The sequence below is a fragment of the Falco peregrinus genome, chromosome Z (genome assembly GCF_023634155.1).
Source record: "Falco peregrinus isolate bFalPer1 chromosome Z, bFalPer1.pri, whole genome shotgun sequence".
NCBI classification, from domain to species: domain Eukaryota; kingdom Metazoa; phylum Chordata; class Aves; order Falconiformes; family Falconidae; genus Falco; species Falco peregrinus.
The window spans coordinates 73,755,813-73,782,957 of NC_073739.1; the positions used below are offsets into that span (position 1 = coordinate 73,755,813).

The 27,145-nt window shown below is 43.7% G+C and overlaps 1 protein-coding gene across 2 annotated transcripts in view; it reads left to right on the plus strand.

The window, feature by feature from the left end:
* Positions 1-27,145, plus strand: part of CCBE1 (collagen and calcium binding EGF domains 1) — a 101,930-nt gene that overhangs the window by 70,649 nt on the left and 4,136 nt on the right. Inside the window, exons 3-10 of one of the 2 annotated variants that reach the window (XM_055790346.1) lie at positions 6,184-6,236; positions 11,741-11,875; positions 12,625-12,762; positions 17,926-18,032; positions 23,187-23,307; positions 25,228-25,367; positions 25,460-25,505; positions 26,068-26,103. In XM_055790346.1, coding sequence (XP_055646321.1) covers positions 6,184-6,236; positions 11,741-11,875; positions 12,625-12,762; positions 17,926-18,032; positions 23,187-23,307; positions 25,228-25,367; positions 25,460-25,505; positions 26,068-26,103 — 776 coding nt within the window. The remainder of the gene's footprint in view (positions 1-6,183; positions 6,237-11,740; positions 11,876-12,624; positions 12,763-17,925; positions 18,033-23,186; positions 23,308-25,227; positions 25,368-25,459; positions 25,506-26,067; positions 26,104-27,145) is intronic. The other variant, XM_055790345.1, reaches the window with a different exon arrangement.

The window sequence follows — 27,145 nt, forward strand, 5'->3', positions numbered from 1 at the left end:
TAAATTCCCCAGACCTGTGAAGTTTCGCTTTTTGTGCATTCTCCAGCTTCATAACTCAAAGCCCCACCAATACCCACGTGAGATGGAGGGTTTCTTACACCCCTTTAAGTCTTTACTTGCTCTTTTGTAAAGGAATGAGCTTCACACATTCGCAAGTGCCACGCTCTGCAGGGGCTGCAAACCATCGTATCAGTTTGGAAGGTCTCTTCTGAGAAGAAGGAACAGTTCATACTCCAGTGCCATAGAATCCCCTTTGACCGTAAAAAGATGACACAAAACAGTACTTGTAGGAGAGGAAGAGTCAGTTAACAATACATTACAGTAAGGAGCAGCCAAAGAGCAAGTCTGGGATCTTTCAAGAGCATCAGCCAGAGCCTCGCTGGGTAGGCGCTGGCATGGTTCCCCAGAGTCAACAGAGGTATGTGGCTTTTGCCAGGGGAGGATCTGGTCCCTGACTTGTGTTCACGGAAGAAAAGCCCAGGAACTGTGAATCTTATCAAAACCTTCCCATTAGCAATAGCTGGAATGGGATTTCATTTCTGCTATCTATCTTAATAGCTAGTGCTGAGCAAAAGAGCAGATAGCAGTGCTTTTTTTCCCTAAAAGAAAGAAAACTGTTATATGTGGGTAGATTTATTTGACTTAAGTAGCTGACAAGAAATATGGCTTAGACTCCTCAGGCAACACATTAATCACTGAAAATCTGACTTTCAGAAGTTGTCAGAGGTCTGAGTTCCAGCTTTGCTGGTGAAGGGCGGTCTCTGTGGTTGTTTGGGCAAATCCTGCTTTATTCAGTCAGTTAAGAGAAATAAAGAAGCACACACATACAGTACCCATAGGTTCTGCAGCATTGGAAGCCATCACCATACTTGTGCTGTTCACTCCCAGCTGAGACGGTGATGGGAAGACTCAAGATGTCCTTGGACCTTGAGTTACACCCAACGCGAACATAAGTTATCTCTTTACAAAACTGTGAAAAAGGACTAAGTCTGAAAATCATGGCAAAGTGTATGCTGAGCAAGTGTCTGCAAGGAGGCCATCCTCTCTTACTCAAGATTTCGGTATGTATCCCACAGAAAGGCAAACAAAAATAAAGTGCATTGCTTCAGTTTTTCACCATGTTGCCATAAATCTTCTCTCCATGTGAATTACAGTGAAAATGTGCACAGCTACCAAGCTGCTTCCTTAATACACTTTGCACTGCAGATGAGCTTTGTCCGTGCATGCTTGGGCAGACAGACCTGTCCCTCATTTGAATTTTATACAGAATATGAGAAAAACAAGGGTTGAGGGGTTTTTTAAGGTACCTTGTTGGCTCGCTTTTATAGCTGTCTAATTATTTTTTGTAAGTTAATTGCTGTATTTTATATTTGCATTTTTGCTGCACTGTGTGCTTCTCAAAGTCAGGGTGATCAAAAAGAAACACCGGACAGGCACAATAAGGAGCCAGTCTAACAGAGACCCCTTTGTGCAATTAAACACAGCCGTGCCGTGGCCTTTGCTGACTCAGGTGTTCAAAACGTGATACAAGTTCTCCTGAGTTCATGTTATGACATTGTCTGAAGAAATCTGGTTAAAATTTTTTTCAAATCTTTTCCCCATGGGAAATTGGGGTTTTTATTAAATACATTTGCTGATCTGTGTTACCATTACTTTCTACCAGCACCAACCTGGGAGAACAGTGTTGACATATCTAAACCTACATAAAATGTTAAGCAGCTCTTATGCCCCCTATACTGTGACTCTTCTGACATTCGTGGGTTAGAAGCAGCATGTCGGAGAGGAGGGATGTGACCTTCCTGACCACCTATGGAGTTGCTGTGTCTTCCAGTGAAGTGACATCAGGCACCAGCTGAGCTATAGAAACTGTCCGTGCATGTGCTCCTAGTCCCAATAAATGGGAGATAAAGTGCCTGAATTACCTCTGCCTGGATGGAGCCATGCTGGAGGCTGACTGTCTGAACTCCGGCATTGTAGGGATAAAGTAAGTGTAATATGTTACCCTAGGAACTCACTTTCTGACTCAATGTAGGGATTTCTGTGTCTGCTTTGCTCCTAGGAGGAAAATATTTCCCAGAGGAGATGCTTCTGTTTCTACTTTTGACAACTTTAGCAAGACTTTCCTTAACATAATGTGTTCGTCTGAAACCAGTATAAAACCTTTCTCTTTCCCTTCCCTTTGCATTTCCCCTTTGCCTTCCCTTTTTTTCAATCACTAAATGGTGATTAGGTATCAATTAGGTATTTTCTCAACATAATTGTCATGATAGAGTTTTATGCCCCTTTGCTGAAGTTAACCAAAACCTCAACAGCATCTCCATTAAGCGTCTCCAAACCATCCGCTGTCACAACACAAGTTGCTGCCGTGGTACTGCAGACAGATGCAGGTTAATTACCGCTTTAAGTGTTTATCCTGTTATTATTTGCTTTTCCAAAGCATTTCAGCTGCTGTAGGACCCTGGATCACTCTCTCCCCTCTCACACAGAAGTATTTCCCAGGTTCAGCATACCCCAGTCTCCCTGGCACCGCCACCGGCCGCTGTGTCCCAGTGCAGAGCAGGAGGTGGGCTGGGGGTGATGGCAACTCTCCTCCAGGTGGAAACAATTATGGGAAAAAAAAGTGTGGTGCACACTGGATGACTTACTGCTGATAGCTGCCAGATAAGCTAACTTAATAAAGCCGTGGCTTAATTAAGCCACATTCCTTGCATCTTGCCTTTCCTCCCGCATGTCTGGGGCGATGCTATCAAGCAGCTACTGCTTTGCAAGATGAGGCGGGGGGTGCTGTGCTGGCGCAGAGCTGTGTGTCAGGCATGGGGGGCACCTGCAGGTGATGTGGCATGGGGGTGCTCCTGGAAAACTCAGCTTCCCTCTCAGTCTGCAAGGTGATGGGCCTCAAAAGCCTGCAAAAGCGGCAGATCCTCTGCTTGCTTAGTCACACGTGTGTTTATTGGTATAAAAGGTTTGACCTTAAATCCCACCTTCTGACATTCAGTGATTCAGGAGCACTTCAGCCTCCAGAGCAGATGGGAGTAGCTCAACATCTCCCTGCTTCTGCTGCAGCTAAAAAAAAGGGTGACTGCTTTGAGAGAGCCCCTATTGCTATGTTTTTTCTTATAGGTGACACAAAAGCTAGACACTGCAGTGATCCAAGTCATGGTGCCCAAAATGCTTTATGAGTCTGGGTGTGTGCATGTTCCTGAGTGAAGACTGCATGAGAATCAGAAGTTGATAGATTTTTAATACCTGAAGCACCCCATTAAAAGCTATGTAACAGATAAGTTTGCCAGCAGTTTCTCCTTTTGGAAACCAGACTTAAAGTTAACAAATCATTTAATTTCCATGTAGATCTGGATTTTAGTAGTTGAGCACCTTACACATCCGTGTATTAGTTAGCGTTTGGTGCATGTAGAGCTGTGTAGCAACCACCTCGCTGAAAGTTATTCAGTAGCTAAAATTATCAGTGGGGACCCCCTCTTACCTCTCATTATGTATAATGAGATTGCTGCTGTGCAGCGTTGATTAGGCACGTCAGCCTGGAGCTGGATGTCTGAAAATGAGTATTGCTATTGAAATGCCTTTGCTAATGATCAACTCATGTGTCCGTCATTTTGACAGATTTCTCTTTAAGAATGTAAAAAGCTGAAGCATGCAGGTATCCCAGGGTTGCAATGTAATGTTCAGAGAAAAGGGTATTGTCATATTATATTTCCTGTGCATTAACCCTAAAGTAGCAGTTTCCTTGGCAGAAACATGCTGATGGCTGAAGCTTGCTGTTGAGTACAAGCTGTGCTAAACAGAGATCTGTAATCTTGAACTGGGAACCAAATATCATGGGGAACTGGTTTCTGGAGTGTGATCCTGAAAGCAGGGCATCCCTCCTCCAAACCATTTTCTTGTGTGATTTAAAGCTTTCATGTTGTGGAAAAATCTTCAGGTATTTAGAGAAAATACTTCCAGATCTCCTTACCAGTAAACCCCAGAAAAATTCACCAAAAATTGAAAGGAGACTGAAAACAAGGAAATGACTTCTCAGAAACGTGTCACCCCCCTGTGGAACTCATTGCTGCAAGAAGCCGTTGAAGAGATGGATTTCAGCAGGGGCTTGGATGCCTGCCAGGGCAGCGTGATTCACCAGTTGCTTTAACTGGAGCAACCCCCGGCGAGGCTACACGAGGCTGTGCTTGCTTCAGGGTGCCAGGGCAGTATGTGCCAGGGCAGTATTTAATGGCTGTAACAGTGTGTGGTGGGTTCTCAGTGTGTGGCTGTGGGAGCGGGGTTTGATCAGGGCAAGTGGTTTGGCTATCAGGAGAATCCAGGAAGGCAGCTAAACCCACAGTTTAGCCACAAGAAAGGCAACAAGTCCAGTCAAGAGCCATTGCCAACCAAGTTGGGAGGAGAGAGGCAGCTCCTGCAAGTCCAGCAAGCAAGCCCTTACCTAGAAGCAGGCTGTGCCAGTTGAGGTTTACATCTGCTGCTATAAGCCACTCTAAGGGTGGGAGTCCTAAGGGTCCTAAGCCTGAAAATCAAGTGGGAAGTCCCAAGGAGAAGGGTAGAAATTATGAAAGCTTCTGCTGTCTGTTTCTCGTTCGTTCTGGCTGGCACAACCCCACAGGTCAGCACCTCATGGCAGGGATGCCCTCCTCTCCTCTCCCACCTCCCAGCCCTCTCTCAAGCCAGGCTGTATCTTCCCCCAAAGAGCAGCTACAAGCAAGCCATTATCATCCTTCCTTCTTCTGCAGACAGGAGGAGATGAATGTGCACTTGGAAAGCCATCAGTATGGCTTGCAGCATATGAACAGCCTCCCTGATGCACTTTGAACCCATTCCTCCTGCATTTGTTTGTCTTGCAGATAAAACTTCACAGCAGTGTTTGGAGAAAAGTCTAATGAGGGACCACTGTTTGCATAACAAAGCAAGGCTTCCTCTTCAAATGTTCAACCTTCATTAAGCATAATTTATATTCCAGCTAATCTTTGGAAGAGGGTAAAATATGGAGCCAAAGTTTGTTTTTACATAGTTTGGAGTAATGCATTGTTTGTTTTAAGTGGTCAGTTGCAATTGATAGTTGATTTAAATTCGACATAATGATGATTTGTGATGGCTGCGTGTTGTCTAGGGGAGTGTTGTGTCATTGACTGCCATGGCTTTAGCACTCTACTGCGTCAGTTATTGAATTAAAGGATAACACCAAATGGACGGTTTCCCAGTTCTGCAGATATTTCAGCACATCCACAAGGAAAGAAAAACTGTGAATTTGTAAAATAAAGGGTTTGTTTTTTTCCCTCAGACTCATGTAGGCTTGATAAAATAGTGCAGTGAACAGCAGTTTGCTTCTCCTGCACCAGTCCACCAACACGGGACCCTTTTGAAGGTCACTAGGTCCCTGCCGTGAGTAGCTTTCAGGGTGATAAGAGAACCAGCCATTTGTAAAGGTTCCTCAACACTGCTGGGAGTCCTGGTGACGTGAAGTGATTTGCTGCCTAGAAAGCAAACAGGTATAGCTGAATGCCTAAATGCCATTACAGGCCAGTGTGTAAGGCATATTAATTTCTCAGCACTCAGATTTTGTTCATATCATAGGCACAGAAAAAGTATCTGATCTTGTTGAATCTTCGCTGCAGTTTTGCCTCCCTGCCTGTGTGTAAGATACACTCCATTGCTGCAATATATTTCACTTACCACCTTCCAGGTTTATTAAAAGATGAGAAATGACTGGTAACATTTATCTTGTGTGTACTCCTTGCTGAGGCTTATCCTTTTCTGCAAGTTTACATAGTAATGACGGGTGTTTGAGAACACCCTTCACCCTATCATGAAAAGTGTGACCTAAGTTGTATGTATGGACAGCACTGGGGTGTGCTGCATCCTTTCAACTCAAGGGAGTAGGGTTTTCAGAAATCTTGTTGGGATGTTGAGTGGGTCAGCACTGGGGTGCCCAGCCTCAGGCTCCTGAGGCAGCTGGCCATGCTGTCATCTAAAACTCTAAAACGCCTCATGGACTGAGTGGTGGGTTTCCATGTTGCATTCCTTAATGCTGAGATACCTCCAACTGCAAAGCTCAGGATCCTCATCCTTTTTGGTTCATCACACCCATGATCTACCCATGATTCTTTTTAAAGGCAGCACCAACCTTTAGCATATATATTTATTTATTCATTTATTTATTTTATTGTTTTTCAGGAAAAAATGCTGTAAGGGTTATAAGTTTGTTCTCGGACAGTGCATCCCTGAAGGTATGTGATTTCACTGTTGTTACCCCCTCTTTCCCCACGCATTTGTCTTTCCCCATTTACCCTGTTCTCCACACTGCCAGTTTGGAAGAGCATGCTGATATAATCACAGGCTCATCCGTATCTCATGTGTCAGTGGAACTTGTTGGGAAAATAAAAAGATCAGCATCTTCCAAAAGTTTCACTTAGCATGCCAAGCCTTGATCCTTCCCTAAGTACACATGACTGCACAGATCTTGCACCATGACCTGCTGCAAAGGGACACATTCTGCTCTCAGCTACATACATAGGAGCACTCTGTGCACCCAGGAGCACACCCTTCCTGGCTGATGGTTTTCCCCATGTACCCCTTGGGTGTGGCACAGTCAGTTTGGCTTGTAAGTGCACAGAGGGTGGGTGACTATGTGAATTAGTCCTGCCTTTGGTTACGTATTTCACAAAGACATCAGTGAGGGGAAAGTGTCATCAAACAGTGTGTCTCTTCCACCCGCTCTGCTGGTCCTGGGTATGGCTTCATTGTCACCAGGGGCAGAAGGACACAGAGAATTTACTGAGGATAGTTCATGCAGTAGTGAAAAGGGAATAATCCTCTTGGCAGAGGGGAGCTGCCTCTACGCTTTGCAAAAGCCGTAATGGGGTCTAAATGCTCAGAGGCTGCTGCAATGAGATCTCATTTAGGAAAAGGCTGAGCTCTGCCTGCCTTAATTTTGTGGGAGGCCTCTGTTGGGTCTACCCAGACGATGGCTTCACATCAGCAGTAGCAATGTGAGTTCTTCAGTCGCTCCCATCGCTTTTTCCAATTTGGATGAAACTGGCTCTGAAGTTACAGGAGCAGAGGAACTCCCTAGCAGAAGCAAATGGTCAGAGACAGCAAGCCAAAAAACCTTGTTTACTCCAAAAAGCAGGTTAAAAAGTTGGTTTATGGTGACATCCTTCTATTTGATGACATATGGAAAGCCTTCAGTTGACCTGAGAGTGTCCCGTTTGGGCTGGTGATGTTTTGAAAAGAAAAGTGGCAAATTAACATACTGGAGGGAGTCAGCTGATTTTTGAATTACAGCCTCCAGCCGACAGGGATTATAACCCAAACTCTGCTCCTGCTGCTTTTTAAAAAATGTGCATTTTCTTTGCTGCTGGCTAGAAACAGTAGAACACTGGTTGCAAAAGAAAAAGAAGAAAAAGAAAAAAAAATAACCTACATCTTCCTGAGAGATAAATTGTGCATTTGCTACTTCTTTGTGAAGAAACAGCCCACGGTGCCAGCCCGAGCCTCGGGGAGCTGGGTAGGGTTTGAGTGAAATTGATGCTCACAAGGAGTTCCTCATCCCATGGTTTTGCAGTGAGTTTTGTCTTTGTGTCTATGGCATGAGATGACAGCTCCAGTATGAGACAGACACTTGGAGGAGGCAGATGTGCTGTGTTGTACAAGGTGGTTGTGTGCACAGGGGGCAGAAGCCCTGAATCCTTTTGGGGTGGAAAGAAGCCAGGACTCTACAGTCTGGCCTCCAGCTTTACTATGGATTGTAACAATTTTATATGCTATTTGCTAAATGTGATGGATACAGCAACAGAAGTAATAGGAGCAAAAGTAAAATTATAACCATGGCAATATATTATTTTAGGCTTCTAATTTTCATCTCCTGAGGTTTTAGGTGATTATGAAAGCAGCTTTTATTATGTACCCACTGACTTTGCTTCGCTTAACCCTGTCTATTAACTGCATCTCAGTAACCTGAGAGTTTCCGCCACTAATTGAATTTCTCTGCTGACTGTGGCTTCTCTCCCTTTGTATCTCCATTCCCCCTTTTTCAGCTCAATCTATATTTTGCCTTGAACTTCAGAGACCACAGCAATTGCTGTAACATCTGAGACAATCTGGCCACTGGTATGGGGACAAAAAATATGACTCAGAGAAGCACTCATTTCACTTTGTTACAAGACATCACTTGGCTCTTCACACATTGTTTTGGCATAATCTTGACAGAGTAGCTGTATGAAATGCATATCTTGACACAGGCACACAAATGCAATACAGATGTGAGTTCATTACAGCACATCTGCACCTTTTAATCCCGTACTGGCAAGTCAAAGCCATGAGAAGTAGTTCCAGCCCTGTCTTCTCTGTGATTTAGCAATGGCAGCAGGGAGCAGGGTTGGGAGAGGGACAGAGCGTCCCTTGTCCACCCTCAGGAGGACACCAATGTCCTTCTTGGGCAGCTGTTACTTAAAAAGATTCTTTCCCCAAGGCTTTGTGTCTTTGTCCACATCCATCTTTGGTTTCTGTCCTGTTATTTCTCATCTGCCCTTGAAAAGCAACAGAAATCAGTGCAGTCCAGTATGAGTCCATGTCCCCAGCTTCTGCATTTCATTTGCTTTGGACTCACATTCTTGCTCTGGGTTTTGGCTGCAAGGAGCTGGGAGCAAAGATCCTCAGGAAACATTGAGGGGAGTTTGCTTTTTGTGCCTGATTCCCCCCATAACATCTTTCTACTCCACCTGAGCAGTGAAGCAGGTTCTCCTGAATGATCTCCTCCTTCTTTGCTTTGGAGACTCAGCTACAACTAGGTCCTGTCTCGTGGTGTCACCGAGAGTAAAGCAGGGACAGATGTAGTCTGAAACAGCTTCTTTTGGAGAGCACTCTCCCTATCGCTGGTTTGTTACTTGAGTTTCTTGGCTGTGCATTAATCCAGAGCAAAACACTCTGTGCCAGGCAAACACTAATAAGATCTGCTGTTTCCTCACTAAGGCTGTTTCAGAAATTTCCTTAGTACATACAACTTTCCATGCTGCGTTGTCATTCCTGAGTTCACTGAAATATACATAGAGACATTTGTTATTCTGCTTCGGCTTTTTGTATTTTCCTAAAGTCTGGAACAGCCTGCTCCTCGCTGTGTGGCTTTGATTCATCATCAAACCACATTTCTTAGGCTGGGCTGGTGGACAAGGGGCTTGAACGTGGGAGGGCATGTGCATCCCTGGTTCTGCAGAGCACACGGAGGCGGTGCAGCAGCTTTTGCCCAGTCTCATCCCAGTTGTGAGGACTGTTCCTGAGGGACTCATGCTACTGGTGACCAAAGCCCTGGGGATGCGCAGCTCTGTGACATGGGACCTGCCCACAACTGTTGTGTGATTTGAGATGACTGTGTGGGAACCACTAGCAGGGAGATTTCCACCTGCTGGAGCCTTCCCTTGCTTTGTATGAAAGCAAATGAAGCAATAGTCTTGATGGAGTTCTGCTAAGGTGGATGTGAAAACCATGTTTAGAGACTAGCTACATGAAATATGGCAAAACAGAGACAATTAAAAGGAACTGGTGTTGTTTAGTCTAGGGAAAAGGAGGTTGAGGGGAGTTGTGATAATAGTTTTTAGGTATGTGAAAACTTGCTGCAAGGGGGATAGTGAAGCGTTCCTCATGACCAAGAAGAAGAGGATAAAAATAATGGGCTTAAATGGCTCTAAGGGGAGTTTGGATTAGATATGTGTAAAAAGCTTTCTGTCTGCAAGGATATTTAGTCTTGGGAATAGACTGCATGGTGGGGAATTTTCATCCCTGACGGATTTCTAGGTGCGGGTTAGATTAATGTCTATTAGGAAAGGTTTATGCAGAGCTAATCCTGCTTGTAGTAAGAGATGTTTTTTTATGATTTTATTAGGGCACATCTATTCATGGAGGCACAGGGAGGACAGAGCTTGTTTTTCCTCCACTCTGAATAGTCTAGACGTGGCACAGGCCAAATCCAGCATCTGTGTGGGCACACTGGCTAAGGAATAGGCATGGTCACATCAGTGCTGTGCATACTGGCCTGTTCTCCATCTGATTTTATTTCAGTGGAAAATGAAAATTGCAACTGTGCCCAGGAAAAACACCACTAATGCTTTATATCTGGGACTATTTAGTAGGGCCAAATGTAACAGGAGTTTACAGTCCCAGCATCACCTAAAAAGCCTGAACTAGCCCCCAGGCTGTCTATGTTCGAAGGCAAGGGCCAGGTTTTAGTTCCACGCTTGTGCAAGAAGGCTCTGTACTGTTTGACCCTGGTTACTGCTGGGAGTCCTGGCACTGCTGCTCACCACCACAGCACTGTGAGCAGACTTCAAGGCTGAAAGTCAACACAGTTGTGAAGTAAGAAGGAAAGAAAGGATGTCTGCCATTCAAAAGGTGACAAGCACAAGGGAGGAAATGCTTGGCACCATTACAATAGTATTTTTTGGTCTAAGCGGCTCTGGTGTGACATATAGCAACTTCTTAAGTCTCGTTTGGTGCTTTTCTGTACCTTTGCACACTGTCACTTTCACCCCCAGTGCTACACACGTGCTTTATATACTTTGAACAGCCAATGTGGCTTCACTTGCTTTACCATCTATTAGTTCTTTTTAATTATTTGAAAAAACCTTCATACCTAGAGATGTCTGCTAGTTATTAGTATGAGTCAGTAATGATTTTGGCGTTTAATTACTTTATTGTGTGTATATGGAAACACTGTGCATTGCTGGGAATTCAGTTGAAACATTTAGGTTTGGTTTAGATGTGTTTGGTCCGTAGCATGGACGGGATATTTCTGTTGTGGCCCCCTCCAGTACCTAATACACCAGCTGTGTGCAGGATGATGTTCCACTGAAACGATCACAGAAACTGCCACTTGCTTGGCATACAACCCAACCTTCAGGAGGGTTTGCCTAAGCTGGTTTTGAGACTAGGTGCTGCTTCAGCTCCTGTCTTCCCCTGGCGAATGTTCCCTGTGGCACTGCAAAGCCCTTGTATCCACAGCCAGGGGCTGCCCATCTCCCCCAAATCACTGCCACCAGCCTGACACCAGGGGCCAAATCCAGCCCATGGCAGGGCAGGGGTGCAGGTCAGACCCTGTTTTGGTCTGGTGTCCATTCCCTGGCCTTCGGTTTTGCTGCCACATAGCAGTGAAATCAGGAACAGATTTACCCTCCCTCAGGTTTCAGTGACTTCAGTCTTTTGGGACTTCACTGACAAGCTCGGCTAGTGACTTCCCATACCCTAATCTGCACATTGCTATCATTAAAAGTGATGATGGTTTTGTAACAATGTGTTCTTTCCTAGAAGGGTATATCTGGCTGTGAACAATTACTGTGTGATTTTAATTAACTTTTCCTTGTAATATGCCTTCTGCCTGGATTTGGCAGATAGCCTGTTCCATGATAGTCTGCAGAAGTAATGTTGCTATCAGCACATAAAAAATTTGTGAAGGAAACAGCAATTTAATATCTCTTTGAAAAGAATTCTTAAATTCTGCAAACTGGGAAAGTGACCCTTACTCAAAATCCAGGTTTAAGAAATAGTCTAACTACTGTAAAGCTGTGATTAGCAATTACAATTTTACTTACATCTCATGCATGTTTTATTCCTATGTTCCTTCCACCCTTAAAAACAATGTAACTCAACTCTACTAATAGCAGAGATGTGAAATATTTGCTGTCAAAGTTTCATCCAGCTACTGCCACTGGTATTTTTCCTAACCCCGTTTTTCCCTATCTAGACTATGATGTCTGCGCTGAAGCTCCCTGTGAACAGCAGTGCACAGATAACTTTGGGCGAGTCCTATGCACTTGCTATCCTGGGTACCGCTATGACCGGGAGAGGCACAGGAACAGAGAGAAGCCTTATTGCCTGGGTAGGTAGAAGTGTGTGTTGAGCTTATCACTGCTTAATGATGTATCCTGCTTTCTCAGGGACTCCAGGAGTCAGTTTATTTCTGAAACCTTTCTTATTCTCATTACTATTACTAAAAGAAATATGTTTTTTAACTATGTTAAGGATTAATTCCCAGATCTAAGAGATCTAAATCCCCCTGAAATTATTAGGAGGTAGTACATAAAACGAGACATACGCACCCAAACATTTCAAAGTGTTGGGATGATACAATTTTCCCTTTATTAATTCCTCCTGCAGGTTTTGAGCCATATTTGGGGTTTTGGCCTGAGATGAGGGACAGGATTCTAACAGTAACCCTCAAAGTACTATAACCAGGCCTCATTATGAAAATAAATCCTTGGGGTTTGATTCAGATGGCCAGCATCTACTTCAGGAGTCGTCATTTACATGTGGTCCTTGTGTGGCTAGTCCTGCCTTGCCCTGTCCTGGACTGTTTGCTGTGCCAGGGAGCCAGGGTTTGCAGGACTGAGCTTTGCTTGTGAGCTCTTCAAAGCAGAGAAATGGTCAAGCAATACTCACCACTAAAAGGACAGGTATGTTAATAATACTGCCGTTCGCACAGAGCTCCAGCCCGAAGCACTGGAGGTGCTGAAATGACTCATTTACTTAACCACAAAATCTCCTGGTACCTCTAAAGGAAGTCTTTTGTTGTATTTGCGGTCTGAAACCTCTGGCTTCAGAGCATTTTGAACTCTTGCTGCTCTCCAGATATCGACGAGTGTGCCATGAGCAATGGGACGCTGTGCTCTCAGATCTGTGTCAACACCATGGGCAGCTACAGGTGTGAGTGTCACGAAGGCTACACCCGGGAGGAGGATGGAAAGACGTGCACCAAAGGAGATAAAGGTATATGCTAGTGGGGGTTAATGGTCCTGGGCCAAAGGGCCACCTAAAAGGTTGATCTGTCATAAAGAGGAACTGCTCCCTGCACTGCACTTGGAGCTGGGAGTCTGAAGCTGGGGTGTAGCTGATGGTGCTGGAGAGCCCAGGTTGTTCATTGAGCACCTGAGAACCTGTGGAGCAGTCCTGCCACACACTCTTCTCCTACCCATTTCATAAGCTGCACAAACACAGCCGTAAATCAGTAGTCACATCCATAAAGAAACTGCACTAGTACATTGAAGGATGTAGAAAGCATCTTCCCAGAGAGGCACAGTGACTGAACGGTGAAACTTGCCATTACAGCATCAGTTAGACCATTTCTGCTGGATCCACCTGCTAAAAGCCATATTTTCTCCCATACCAACCTGGATTATACTTAGAGCTCAGAAGATGGGGAGGTGGGGAGGAATATTCCAGATGATGACCCTTATAAGCCTTCATTGATGTCATCTGTTAATTTAATTATTTTCAGTAACCTTAATTTGTATATATACACCCACATCTGAGATTAGCAAATGGCCCTGGGTTGGGTGGTTGTGCCTCTGGGCACTTGGAGGGTCAGAAAAGGTGTGCCTGGGAATCTGGCACACTTTTCAAGCATCACTTAAATCAATTGCTAAATTCTGCTGACCTGCAATGAGTCTGTGTGTCTCATGACTGTGGTCAGATTTTTTTCCTTTTTAAAAATGAAAATAAGATGTGATGGGAAGCAGGTAAAAGTGAGGGCTTGTTCTTGCTTTTTACTGTTGTTTTCCAAGTATGTAAGTATGTGTATAAATTCTTTTAAAGTTTTTGATCTCATCCCAGCTATTAAATTACAGCATTTACAGTACTTCAGATTAAATACTGATATGACAATTTAAAAAGAAAAGAAGAAGAGAACAACCTGGGGGGGCGGGGGGGGGGGGGGGGGGGGGGGGGGCAGGGGAACTATTTTGATGAATGGTGACTTACAATAAGTTCATCAATTAATTGCCTGAACACAGTATGATTGGGTGCACCAAATCCCACTGGATGGCAAGAACAATTTGTAATTTTCATTTTCCTCTGAAAATGTGTAACTGGAGCCACTCCATTAACTTTAATTGTTTCTTGTAGATTTCAAATTGGTTGGTTTTTTTCCCTTGTAAGTGTCCGGGGGGGTCATAAAGGAAAGAGATATAAACTATATAATCCCCTTGCAAATAGTTTTTTGGTTAACTTTTCCTCAGGCTAGTTCAAATTTCCTGACAGAGTAATGTCCAAAGCGTTCAGGATAACCAACCATTCAGAATATTCAAGGTTGTGGGAATAATTTTAATATTTGAAAGCACCAATTTTACATTGAATGTACATGGCACATAAAAATGTCAGCTCCAGTAGTTAATCTGGAATTAAATACCCACCATTGCTCATGACATTTCCCAAATCAGCTGTGTGAAGCGGAGAAGGACACTTTCTGCTCTGTGACCCTGTGGTACTCCATGTTGTTACTAATTGCCAGACTTCTGGTGCAAATGAAAGTGGAGTTAGCCATCGCAATTTCACAGAGTATTTCCTTTAAAAAATTTGTATCCGTAACCCATCCCAAGGAAAAGGATTCCGGCCGGCTGTAGCGAGGCACCACCGCGTGGTCAGCCCCAGCCCTGCACTGTCCCACACGGCACCGCATCCACGCCGGAGCGGCTTCCTAACAAACGGATTATTTGCTTTTCTTACTAGCTGGAACACTTAAATTTTATTTTAAAATTTAATGTGAGAAACATGAAAAGGCATGTATCTGTCTCCAGCCCAAAGCATGCTGTACATTTCCCGGGAGATACTATACATGTTTTCATCCTGCCGTGCCTCAAAGCTGCAGTCCAGGCACTTCTTTGCCTCTGTAAGTGGGCTTGACTGAGAGCTTCACATTTGTTAGTGGGCATAAGAACAGGGAGAATTTTTCCCACATCCACGATCATGTTGCATTTGACAGAGACAATACAGTTACCCGTGCAGAAGTAGGCAAATGAAACCTTCTCAGCAGGCTGAGCCCAGATAATACAACACAGATGATCAACTCAACTGTCTCCATGCAAAGACTGCCTGCGGCACAGCTCCCTGCAGAGCTCTCCCCCGCCAGCATCTCCTCCTCTTCCAGCATCAGCAAGACAGTCTTCCAGCACATGCAAAGAAAACACATCACTCCCCCAAGCAGATCTCTTATCGATAGGTGCCACGGGCTCACCAGTGCCTTGCCGAGATGAAAGGACCCCCGGTCAGGACAGCAACATCATGCATGAGCTAGACATCATGCTTTGGAAAACCTTCATAAAATGGGGCTGGTTTAAGCCTTCTCTGAAATAATTTTAGTTTCCTGGAAACAATGGAAGCAGGCTATATAAGTGCCTTGCTCAGCACGGGCCAAACTGACCCTGGTAGGTGACCTCTATTTCTGTACCATGCGTGGGTGGCTCCATCTAATTGCTTCCTGCCCCCTCTGGCCTGTCCTAGGTGGCTTCTGGCTTTATCCATGCTTTATTCTGGCTTTATTTGTAGTTTGGTCCTGATACAGAATCGGATGTGGGTAGAGCAAATGTTTGATGGATGACTCCTTCCCTGGGCAACTCATCACCTCTGTCTGGTATGAGTTAGGGGGATTCCACCTCTCTCCCGGGACACAGTTCATGCTTGCTTATATGACGCTGTTGGACTTCTTCCTCTGACAAGTCAATCCAAATGGATTTGCAGAAATCTCACTGGTATGATGTTTCCCAAACATTAGCTGACACCACTGCCCCCCAGCATTCATCTCCATGGATTGTTACAGCCCTGTTCTATCTATAGTTGTCAGCCCCGTGTGCCCCATCCTTCTGGAAGATAAATTGGATTTTATAATGAAACATGAGGCCAAATTCACTGCTTCTTAATCTGCATGTAATTCCACTGATTCTAGTGGGATTGCAATAGGTTTCAAATAGCAGAGGCTCTGGCAATTTCTCCCTATGACTGTATGTTGCTTTCAGCAACATTTCTTAACACAATATGAAGGAACAAAGTTGGTAAGATAGCTATTAAAAGGAATTTTGGTTAAGACTAGTACCAAGTCCAAACTCTACTGGAGTTTGGAAAAAAAGGCATTTTTTTCTAATGGCTCAATATATGTGCATCTGTACATGCTACACAGGTCCAAAAATGGACATGTCAAAACACTGATGTTTTTTAAAGGAAGCTGAAAAATTAAGGGAGCCACAATACTGGTTTGTGGTCAAAAGAAAACTTACCTTACAGAAATATCAAGAGGTGTCTTGATTACAGCGTATCAATTCCTTGTTAAGGGAAAAAAGGCCTGCATTGTGCAGTCTTTAATCTATCAGAGAAAGGTTTATGGGTAAAGAGGCTTTGCAAGGAGTCAAAGGCAAAATGAATAACATTAGAAATACAGCAGTGACAAAGGAAACCAGCAGGTGCTGTGTATTTGAGTATCTTCACACAAAGGCTGGAGTCCCTCTGGGAGGTGGTGTGGCCAGATAGCCTTGGAGCCGTAGATGCGATTTGGTGAAGATCTGTTATATGTTGTGTAGAGTTCATCAGCAAACCCCAAGTGGTACCTTCCGGCCTTAAATCTTGAGCCACCTGAACACTGTGCAGAAAGCTGTTCAGGGATTATCAAGCCATGTGCTATCAGGAAGGGCTGGAAAGCTCACACAGCAGTGTGCTTACTGCCATAAAAGCATTAAATAAATGGACTGCAGTTGTGGGAGCAGGCAGTTGATGAATGGGGTAAACTCCCAAGCTTTTGCCTCCTAATTTTCTGATCAGTTCAGTGCTAATACCAGTCTTAATGCTGCTGGTCATTCCAGAACCTTGCCCTTACCGCCCTCTCCTACCTGACCTAGGAGATAAGAGAAATAAATCTTCATCTTCTAAAAGCAAGCACACCTGATGTGGCATTATAGCCAATGGACTAAATGTACTGAAAATGTGGTTTTCCTGAATTTGTGCACTGGTGGCCCATAAATGACCATCTGATGGATGTAATATTCCTTACTGGACCCTGAAAACATTTGAAGTCAAGTACCATATAATGTCTTTAGTATTAGAAACTTCTGTTTTTATTTAAAATTATGCAGATGTTTTTAAAATCAATACAAATTTCTGAAAAGATGAAGGACTTCAAAGCTTGTGTCCAAGTAAGAAGTATAACACAATAGGTAAGCGCATTGTAGTTGATTCTTTTTGAAGATTTTTAAGATTTGCTGACTTTAACCAGGAGCACCTGCAGGGTTTTTCCATTACAGGACATGTTTTGAAAGGTCAGCGTTCAAACATGGACAATAACCCTTCCAGGTAACATTGTACAAGGCCACACCATATGCAGAGCCTCAATACACTTGATGTTTCTCAACAGCTGTATGTGGAAGGAAAAAAGCTCACCTAGAGCCAGGATGTGTCACCCTGTGTTTCAGAAACCACATTTCTCTTTAAGTGGACATGTGTTGAAACAACGCTTGTTTGTTTGTGACGCAGAAGTGCTTCACTGTGTATGGGACTGGGAAAAAGGACAAAATTAACACTTGCAATATCTCTTACAGTTTGAATTATTTAATGGATTCTTGAAAAGATCCCATTCATGCATAGTATCAACAGGTGTGACCATTTCTCTCGTGTGGATTTAAATCCCTGTCATTAATCTCAATCCCCGTCTCCGCTCAGGCTGATTCCATCACGTGGAGGAATACTCAGCAATGATAGAATGCAGTTTGTGCAAAGTGAATGAAATGACCATATTGTGAGGTACTTCACTATAATTTATAGCATATGAAAATTTGCCCTTCAGGGGACTGTAAATCAGTTCAGATCTACAGGGTTAGTCTACCCTAAACACAAAGATAAAAGAAGGGGTGTAGACTTTTCCAGGTATTAAAAATAAATAAATAAATTGCAGACTGTTAACTGGAAACAGCTGCTTTAAAAATGAGCTCAGAGCTGTCCCTGCAAAGTTTCTTAGCCTTACACAGCAATTCACAGTCAAAGTATTAACAATGGCAAGATGCTCTCCTCTTTCACAGTCTGGGGAAACATAACCTTCAAGTTGCTTTTGTAATCGCTTTATGGACTTCTTCTCTTTGTATCTTTATATCTGTATTTGAAACTGCTTTCTTTCAGCTGCACTTCCTGAGAAATCTGAAAATGTGGCAAAATCGGGGACATGCTGTGCCTCTTGTAAGGAATTTCATCAAATAAAGCAGACAGTTTTACAACTGAAGCAAAAGGTATGAACACTGATCAGCCATGTCTTTACCAGACCTGCATGTTTTGTGACAACTGAGGTTAAATTTAAGTGTTTGGAGCTGTCACTGCCGTGTGGCTCTCGTGCCCATAAAGATCATGGCAATATATTTCAAAGTCATGTTGGAATGGCATCTCTTCCATATGCTTCTGTGTTGCTTACAAGCAGATTGCTAACCAAGCTCGTGAAGCTGTGTTACCAGGCTTGTGGTAACAGTGTCTGGCAAACACCCATCCCAGTCTGAGCCTAGGTTTCTTGGCAATCTCCTCTGGCCTCAGCTTTTCATTCATTCTGAATGCACAGGATTTTGGACTTGATCCACCTTTAGTATAAGCAAGTGCAAGACATGCTGCAGATGCGGGAACATGGGAGAACATGATTTTGCATTAATGGGGTGCTGATACAGGGTTCATGCCAAGTAGGAGGTGTGTGGCTAAGGAAAAACATCACTAGCTCTGATTCTTTAGAAAAGAAAACCCCTCATCCCCAGCCTTTTTTGTTTCCACCTGTATCCTTACAAGTAAAGAATAATGCACTTAACTTCCCATGGCCTTTAATTGCTCCTTTATTTGGAGCAATTTTTTGCATTTGAGTAGGATGCAAACACTTCTGCATTTGGGTAGGATTGAAATAAGCCAGAGACTCAGCCTTGAATTTGGAGAGCTAAGTGCCAGGATGCAGGTGTAATACTTTTTCTAGTCACACCTCTGTTGAACATTCAGGTTCTTTCAAATTGAATTGCCCTGCAGGAATGTTCTCAGCAACTCATGTTTACAGGCATTAATTATTTCACCCGGAGTGCTCACTGAATTGCACTGTGCCTGAACACAATTTGGTGTATTCACTTGTTGCATTTAATGGTTTTCATGCAGTGTAATTTAGATTAGGAAGAAAGAAATCTGCTTCACTAAAATGAAATACACTGTGGATGAAGAGACTGTTTATCTCAAAAATGTCACTATGTTATGTTTTTCTTCTAAATCGGCATGAGGACAAATGTGAAAGTGACAGGATTTCATGTGTGATGGAAATTCTGCTATTCAAAAAAACAGTAGCAGACAGGTGAAAAAAGGATCCGTGCTTTTGAGTAGCTGTTGACCAGCTGCAGTCCATGATGCTGACCAGGCTCACGCTGACCTCCCAGGGAGGGATCTGGAGTCACGCTGTTGGCCATGTTGTTTGCTGCAAGAATTGATGGATACCAATAGCCTGAATTAACAGAAAGTTTTCTGGGTCTAACTTCCCCTGTTAGATGCCTGTGTTCAAAACACTCCTGGAAAACTAAGACCATCAATACCTGTCACTGTGGGCACTTGTACAGTAGCTGTGGCCATACTAAGCAGCTCACTCTTGTCTCATAGCTAATTTAGGCTGTCATGGGGCTTGTAATTGGGCTGTCAATTTTCCCCAAGTATCTTCCTACTGGGACTTGATCTACTTGGCATCCTCAGAGGGAGCCCACTGGGTTGGTTCTGCCTCACACAGGCAGAGCTGGAAGAGATGGTCCCCTGATACCCTCAGCTTTTTTTACCCCACAGAAAGGAGAACTTTTGTCCATGCTGAGAGAAGAACCGGCCTCATGCTGCTTCTCTGCCCACGGAGGCATGAACTGTTCACTCACCGCTCCCCAATGGCCAAGTTTTTCTGGGAAGGACGTATCTCAATACCTGTGGTTGAAGCTGTTCTGTTTTGTGCAGAAAAATTTGTTTCTGTCTGCCAGAGAGACAGTTTATGGGAATGAGTCTTCAGTCTTGTGGTTAAAGCTTTCAGATTTTATGAACTTTGTGCAAAACTACATTTAGTAGAAGAGCCTGTGAAGGACCCAATCCAGCAAACCCTACCACTGTGAACTGGGGTATGCTTCTGGAAGTGGGACGTATGGTTTTGTGCATCCTTACAAAAGGACAAGGATAAACTCAAGTTCTGCTACCTCTGGTGGTGGCACCAATACTTTTTTGGAGGATTGCAAGAGCCATTCCAGATCCAGGACAAAGTAGGTCTAGGATCAAGAACAGAAAGTCAGCTTGCATGGTCAGCCAGTGGAGTGCACTGTCCCAGTATACTAAGGGGTTGTGGGCAGTACTGTGTTGACGTCAGACCTTGCTGGAAAGAAGAAGACTGGAAAGCTGAAAAACTGGGGGAAAGATTTCTGATATGCTGACACACAGCCAGAATTTTTTAAAAAATCAAGTAAGCAAGATCCTATTGCACAGATGTGTTTAAACATCTTAATTAGAAAGACATGTTCCACATCACTCCTATCAAGCACTGTCAAAGTCACCTAAACCACAGATCTGCTAGAAACTACCCAAAACTCCAGACGCAGTATGCAACACAGCATATGGAAGTCTTGTTTCTAGTACTGTCTTTCTTTAGAATTCACCCTTGCTAATACTTGCATGCACATGGAAAAAAAATTGTTATCTAAGGGTCATTAAGATTTGGAGCTGCGGATGGAGAAAGCCAAGGTCACTCTGGATCATGATCCTGGTTCAGTTAAAAGGTGAAATAGAAATTGGGCTAGTGAGGATATCCAATCCCTAAGAGGATGTGAGTCAACATCAAAAACACATGGTTTGGCCCCAGTGTACATAACAACCATTTTCTGGCCAGAAGATATCAAAGAGCAGTGAGCTAGACCAGAGCCTGCGTATTTTGGCATGCCTAGTGTATGCCTCAAGTCCAGCTGACTCAGTGGGGAAGCATGTGTAGATGTTTTCACAGCAGCTATGTGATTTTTTTACTTTTTTTTTTAACTTACTAAGTTGTTACAACAGCCTTGCTGGCAGGAACAAGTCAATATTTAAGCAACAGAAAAGAACACACTTCCAGATCCTTTTCCTGATGCATCTCCACCACTAAATGCACCTTTTTACTCAAGCCTGGCCATCTGCAATATAACCAGAAGAGTATTCATGGCAGAGACAATATACTAAGTGACATCTGTTTATCAGCTGGGATAGCAATAGATCCCCAAAATAGAATCTGGTCAGAAATTTAAGTACAAACTCTAAAGAGGACATCAATTAATCTGTCACTCAACAATGGCCACCCCTAAGGAGAAACACTCACTGATGACACTGGAAATATTCTCACAAAAGCTGCTCAAAACATACAACGCTCTCAGGTAGTCACTGGATTTAACTGTGTGTCTTGGTGTTAGCGTGGCAGCGCTGGCTCTGCAGAGCCCTTGGTTGATTTGCATCACATGGTGGAAGTTCTGCAGCGTGATGGTCCTTGTAACACTCCTGTTCATGTCCAGCCAGAACGCTGCTCTGGACAAGGTGGGCGCGCCTTCAGGACACAAAACTTAGCAGTGTGCTGACCAGAGCTGGCCGGTGGACCTCCCCATGGTGGTCCCTGGCCAACATGGCTATGAAAGCCCCTAGCTATTAAATTTTCCTCTTCAGCCCCAGGGGTAAGGTGCTGTGACCCTTGGAGTAGTCCTTTATCTTCAGCAGTTCCATGCTTTTGGTCTGTGCTGCAATGGCTGGGATGTTGCCTGAGAAAGCTGCAGGGTCATTGGTAAACAAAGCAGATGTTTCTCTTTGGAAAACCAGTGACAGCCCACCCCTGAGCAGTAGGTGTGCTGGATCCCCATGTGAGCAGATTCATAGGAGTAAGCACATAAGAAACATACTCTGGGGCTTTTGTGAAGTGCTGACTGCATCCAGCCACTGATTTCTGTGGGAGCGGAGTGAAACTACCAAATTCTTGTAAGACTTACATCATGTCACTTAATTTGCCTTTCATACAGTCATCTTGTCTTTGGAACAGCAGTGCTCTCTGAAACCTGAGTCACAAATGACTGATAAATCCTTGTATTCCTGTCATCACATTTTGAATTCCAGTATGAAAAAATCAAGCTGGTGTTTTGGGACTGTCTCAGCATTTCTAACTTTTTTCTCTAACTTTTTTTTGCTTCCTTTGGAACTGTTGTGTGCACCCAACCCCAAACTGCAAGCAGCACTGGCTGCCCTTAAAGGGCAGATCTTAAGTAATATCCTGTTTGACAAAAGAAATTTGCCCAGTTATAGTATGTACTACAAGAATTACATAGCATTATTATTTTTCTGTACGTTACAAATACTAGGTTTGCACTAAAGGCAGGCAGATATAGAAGTCTTGAGAACAGTCCAGTGCAGGGAATTCCAAATAGCTGATGAAAAACATTGTCAGATAGTAGGAGTCATTATGTATTTTATTTAATGTATCTCTCCCATGCCAATGTTGCAGAATCCAGCATCGAATTATCTAGTGAGCCAAACACATTCAGGGAGCAACAAAGCTGACCCAGGGATAGATCTGCCCTGGTATTGCTGAAATAGCTCTTCAGTTCTGTTTGGCAGAGCAAAATTCCCAACTCTATGTGCAGACACACGCCGCTAATAAACTTCTTTCCTCCCTGCAGACCAGCCTCCTGGCTTGTCATCTCCCTTCAGCTGCCCCTGGAGAGACTAAACATTTGCAGAATATGTCTAAATGTGTTTAGCTGCTAAATATATTCAATCTGGGCATATAAATGTTCCATGGATAATTAAGCACCTGATGTAATGGATAATGACATTTTAAACTACAGTGTGAAATTCTCCTTATAGTCTCACTTTACCTTTGCTGTCTTTATGCAGAGCTGATCCAGATACCTGCTGGGTTAAATAATGTGTTTACAGGGCCAGATCCACAAAGGATTTGGGACTCTTATTGAAACCTATAAAAAGTTGGTGACTTGTGCAGCAATGGAGAAAATTTTCTGAACAAATGATGCCCTAAGAAAGGGCAGCAAATGAATAGAAAATAAAAACAAAAATAAAAATAAAAAAGGAAAAAGAAGTTTCCTGAGAAGATCCAAGCAGTTACGAGACTTAAGTTCTCAATAACTTGTTGCTGTATCTTTCCTGAATTTCTCCTGCTCTCCATTTGGATTGACTTGCAATATTTCGGCAGTGACTTGAGAAGTGAGCAGCCTCACATAGTAACACTTTTTTCTGATTATTTCAATGAAGGGTACGAGTAAACATTTTGTATTTATTTTCCTGAAGTATTTAAGTATGCTGTTTGTCCACGTGAAAGATTAACCAAGAATGTCATTTATCCAGATGAATGATGAAGGGCTTACAGTGATTTTTGGTTTTGGCAGGTTGCTCTGCTACCAAATAATGCTGCTGATCTTAGCAAGCAAATCACTGGTGAAAAAGTGCTTGCATCTAATGCATATATTCCTGGCCCCCCAGGCCAGCCTGGCCAACAAGGCCCTCCAGGTAAGATACAGACCAGAGGGATGCGAATGTGCAATAGTGCCATGAATTAAAATAATGAGCCTCAATCTTTCAGTGTGATAGGATTTCGTGTGGCTCATTTTGTGGTTGTTATTATTATACTTGCATTTGTGCTAAAATTAAATACTTTCTGGTCATTATGGTCAGCCTCTGCCAACCGTCTAACATCATCCATTGTGTCTTAGTCTCCATGTGTTTCTTGGCCTGCAAGCTGTGTTTGTCCTGTGTTAAATTTCTCTCTCTCCCTGGGATATCTCACCTGCTTCAGTTGTCATTTCCTGTATTTTAACTCTTACAATTTAACCCTAAAAGTCTTAAAACACTCTCCATTTCATTGCAGGAATACCTATTGCTTTAGCTCACTGTCATTAGTAGAGCAGAAAATGTGCTTTCAGGTTTTGGACGTTTGTGCCAGCTGTTTTGTTTTGTCTTGGCTGGTTTTGCAAGGATTCAGTTGTTGGTTTCATGTTGTGTTCCAGATTCAAAGGAATCTGAAAAGAAAACTCCACTCACACGTTCTTTGCTAAGGTGTAAGTTGAAACAATGAGAGAAGCAGAGTGTTCTTAAAGCTCTAACTTAAGCCAGACACCTCGCAACCAGCAGCCAATGACACCAAAAAATCTGCAGACCCTGGTGAATGCAGATCTAATTGTGGATTAGCAATAAACCCAAGAAATTTTAGCATTGCCCTGGGTTTCAGGAAGATTCTTATATTGTACTAGCAGATACTCCTTACAAGGTTTGATTTACTCCCTACTGATGTGCACACACACAGACACACCGTTTATGCCCGCTTTGCTTTGGTTTTTGAGTCTTTATCTCATTTTCTCGGGGGACGGGTACCTCCAGTCCGCAGTACACCGTACGTCCAAGGACAATATGGTGGGAGACGCAGCCGCAGGCTCTGTGCCGCTCGGTGCAGCACCGCCCGGCCGCCCCCGAGGCACCGGCCCCGCGGGTCTCCCGCCGGTTTCCCCGTGGATGAGCTGTCCGAGGTGCTGCAGCACTGCCCGTCCCTCGGGCACCGTCCCCGCTCACCTCCCCTCCGCCCCGACGGCTGCCACGGGCCTCGGAGGAGTCCGAAGGGTTCATCGCTGAGCTTGATTCTGCTCCTTTCGAAAACCCTCACTGTGCGCAGTCTGTCTGCGGAACCCTTTGTACTCTCTGCCTTTCGTTTTCTACGTCTTTCACATGTCTTCAGCATGAAGAACTGTGCTTCCCCCTCTAATTGCAAAGCAGTTCAGTTAGTGACAGTTTAATGGTCTTTATTTTGTGCAAATGTTGTTACAGGTGCCTGATTTTTTGTTTTTCACACACTTTTCACAGTGTTTCTCTTGAGCTAAACATATGTTTCCTAAAAACTAACATTCTCTGCTGAACCAGCAGCAACTGGAAAGGATATAAAGCAAAACGGAAGAAGAGAGCCTTTTTTGCCCCTAGCACTGGCTGCCATGCTGGGCAAAAGAGAGGTGCAGCCCACACTGAAAAGGGCTTGCTCCTGTGCCAGTCATGTAGATGCCTTCAACCTAATATTCCCACGAATTTTGATGATTTCTTTTTGTGAGATGTTCATAAAATGTGACTTGCTCTTCTCTTTGTGTGAAAATGACACATTTCTGCTTTTCTTTTCACTCCCAGTCTGTGTCCCTAACCACCTGGCAGTGGCAGTCTTGGCTTCTTTATATACACAAGGTTTAATTGCTTTGTGAACATCTCTTGTAGCTGCTGTGACAAGGAGTAATGTTGTCTCAGATGACTGCTGTGTTGGTTGTGTTGTGGCTTTGGGTGTGTTAAGGCAACCAGTCAATTGGGTGGTTCAAAACATGGTCACTCCCTGCTGCTTGCACTTATGAAGTGTCCCAAAGGCTTCCCCTGGCAGGTAACCTTTGCTGTCAATTGCAGGGGCACCAGGACCAAAAGGGAGTCAAGGAGTTCCTGGGTCACCTGGACCTCCCGGACAGCCAGGCCCTCGTGGATCAATGGGACCTATGGGCCCATCTCCAGACATATCTCATATTAAGCAGGGCAGACGGGGCCCAGTGGTCAGTATTCTCATCTCCAGTCATGTATTGCACAATTGGCTTTAGCTCCAGAACTTCTCACATCCTTGTGAACACTTTCTTTTCTCTTTCAGGGCCCACCAGGAGCCCCAGGGAGAGATGGTAGCAAGGTGAGGAGAGGTACTGTTTTCCATAATGTGGGCACATGTATATGTGAAGTACAGGCATGCTAGAGAGACCTTCTGCACACTTGTAGTCATACCCTTTTACCATCTCATTTCCTTTGCTAAGCTGAAAACATCTTGTTGTCCCATCCCTTCATGTTTTCCTTCTGGTGTTTTGTGCTTGTCATTCCTTAAGTCTTGCAAATAGTCCTGCCAGGCTATCTGTCAAGCAGCCTACTTTCCTTTCTCTGCAGCTCTTTTGGCTTTTCCATCAAGAAATGTTGATGCTTTAGCCTATTTCATTAGACTGCTCACTCTTTTGTAAATTTACCCTGTTAACTGGTTTGCTTGTTACTGTCTAGGAGAAATATCAGAAGTGCCCAACTCTGCTTTAACTAGAATCAGCAGCAATTGCCTTGAATTCCTCCTTCACTTTCTTTTCTTTTTCTGAGCAAGCGTAAGCTGATGCTTCTCGATCTGGGGACATTAACTAAGGGAGTCTGCAGCTGCAAACTGTGGTGTTTTTTTTTTTATTTCCATTAGTCACAGCAAACTAACTGAGGTGATATTGATTACAGGGGGAGCGAGGCGCACCAGGACCAAAGGGGATACCTGTAAGTATTGCTCACAGGAGGAATTTCCACAACAGAGTGATGTTGACTACTACACAGGTTAGCCAAAAGGATAAAAAAACTCTCCTGTGTCAAGAGCAGAGTGAAAAATACATGCACGGAAAATGTTATTGTAAAGAAAGTAATTACCTGCTTTTGTCCAAGTGTTTTTGCATGCACACCTCCTCCCCTGCTGGGTGTGACACTGAAGGCAAAGTGCACCTCTGCCCTACAACAGTGGTGGGCCATCCTCAGAAGGAAGTAGTATGAGATCTTATGCAGGGTGCTAGTTAGGACAGTTCAGCCGCCACTCCTACTTAAGAGTTTGATCCCTGGAACTTTTTAAAATCCTGCCCCTCATCTCTCTCTGGGATTTGGAAAGCTGTAGGCTTTGAGGAAGTCATCAGGTGAAAGATGAGTATTTACAGTCTGTTTTCAGGTGAAATTGTTTGAAAATTCTTTTCTTACAGTGTTTTCTTATTAGTGGAATGAATTTTTAAGAGTGTGTCCAGCAAGGTGTCCTCAGTACTGAACAGCGTACTTCACTGTTTGAAGTCAGCTAAAAAGAAATAATGATTTCCTAAAATCAGATAAAAACAGATGGATACTCTCTGCATTGTAATTTCCAAAATATTTAGTAAGTGATGGACAGCAGTGAGGTTACCCTATTGAAAAGATACCTTCCAAATACCAGCATTCTTGAGGAAAAAAATTAAATAAGTAATAATTATTGATTGATTAGTCATTCTGAGAATGTAATTTATATCAGTTTAATAAGAAGGAACAGAGGGAACCAAGATTTATCTCCTCTAGTCCCATGACATGCCAGGATACTCTCAGGAGGCAGGTATAGCAAAGGAATTAGTAAGTAACAACAGGGCTGCGCATCTTGTAAATGTAGGCTCTGTCTGCAAAAGCATTTGCCTTCTTTTGAAAATCGTTTCCTGAGCAAGTTGATTCAAAGCCAGACTGATAAATTTCAGCAACTGATATGAAGCAGTATTATACCTGCAAAGTAATTACATCCACCTGTTTGAGAACTGTA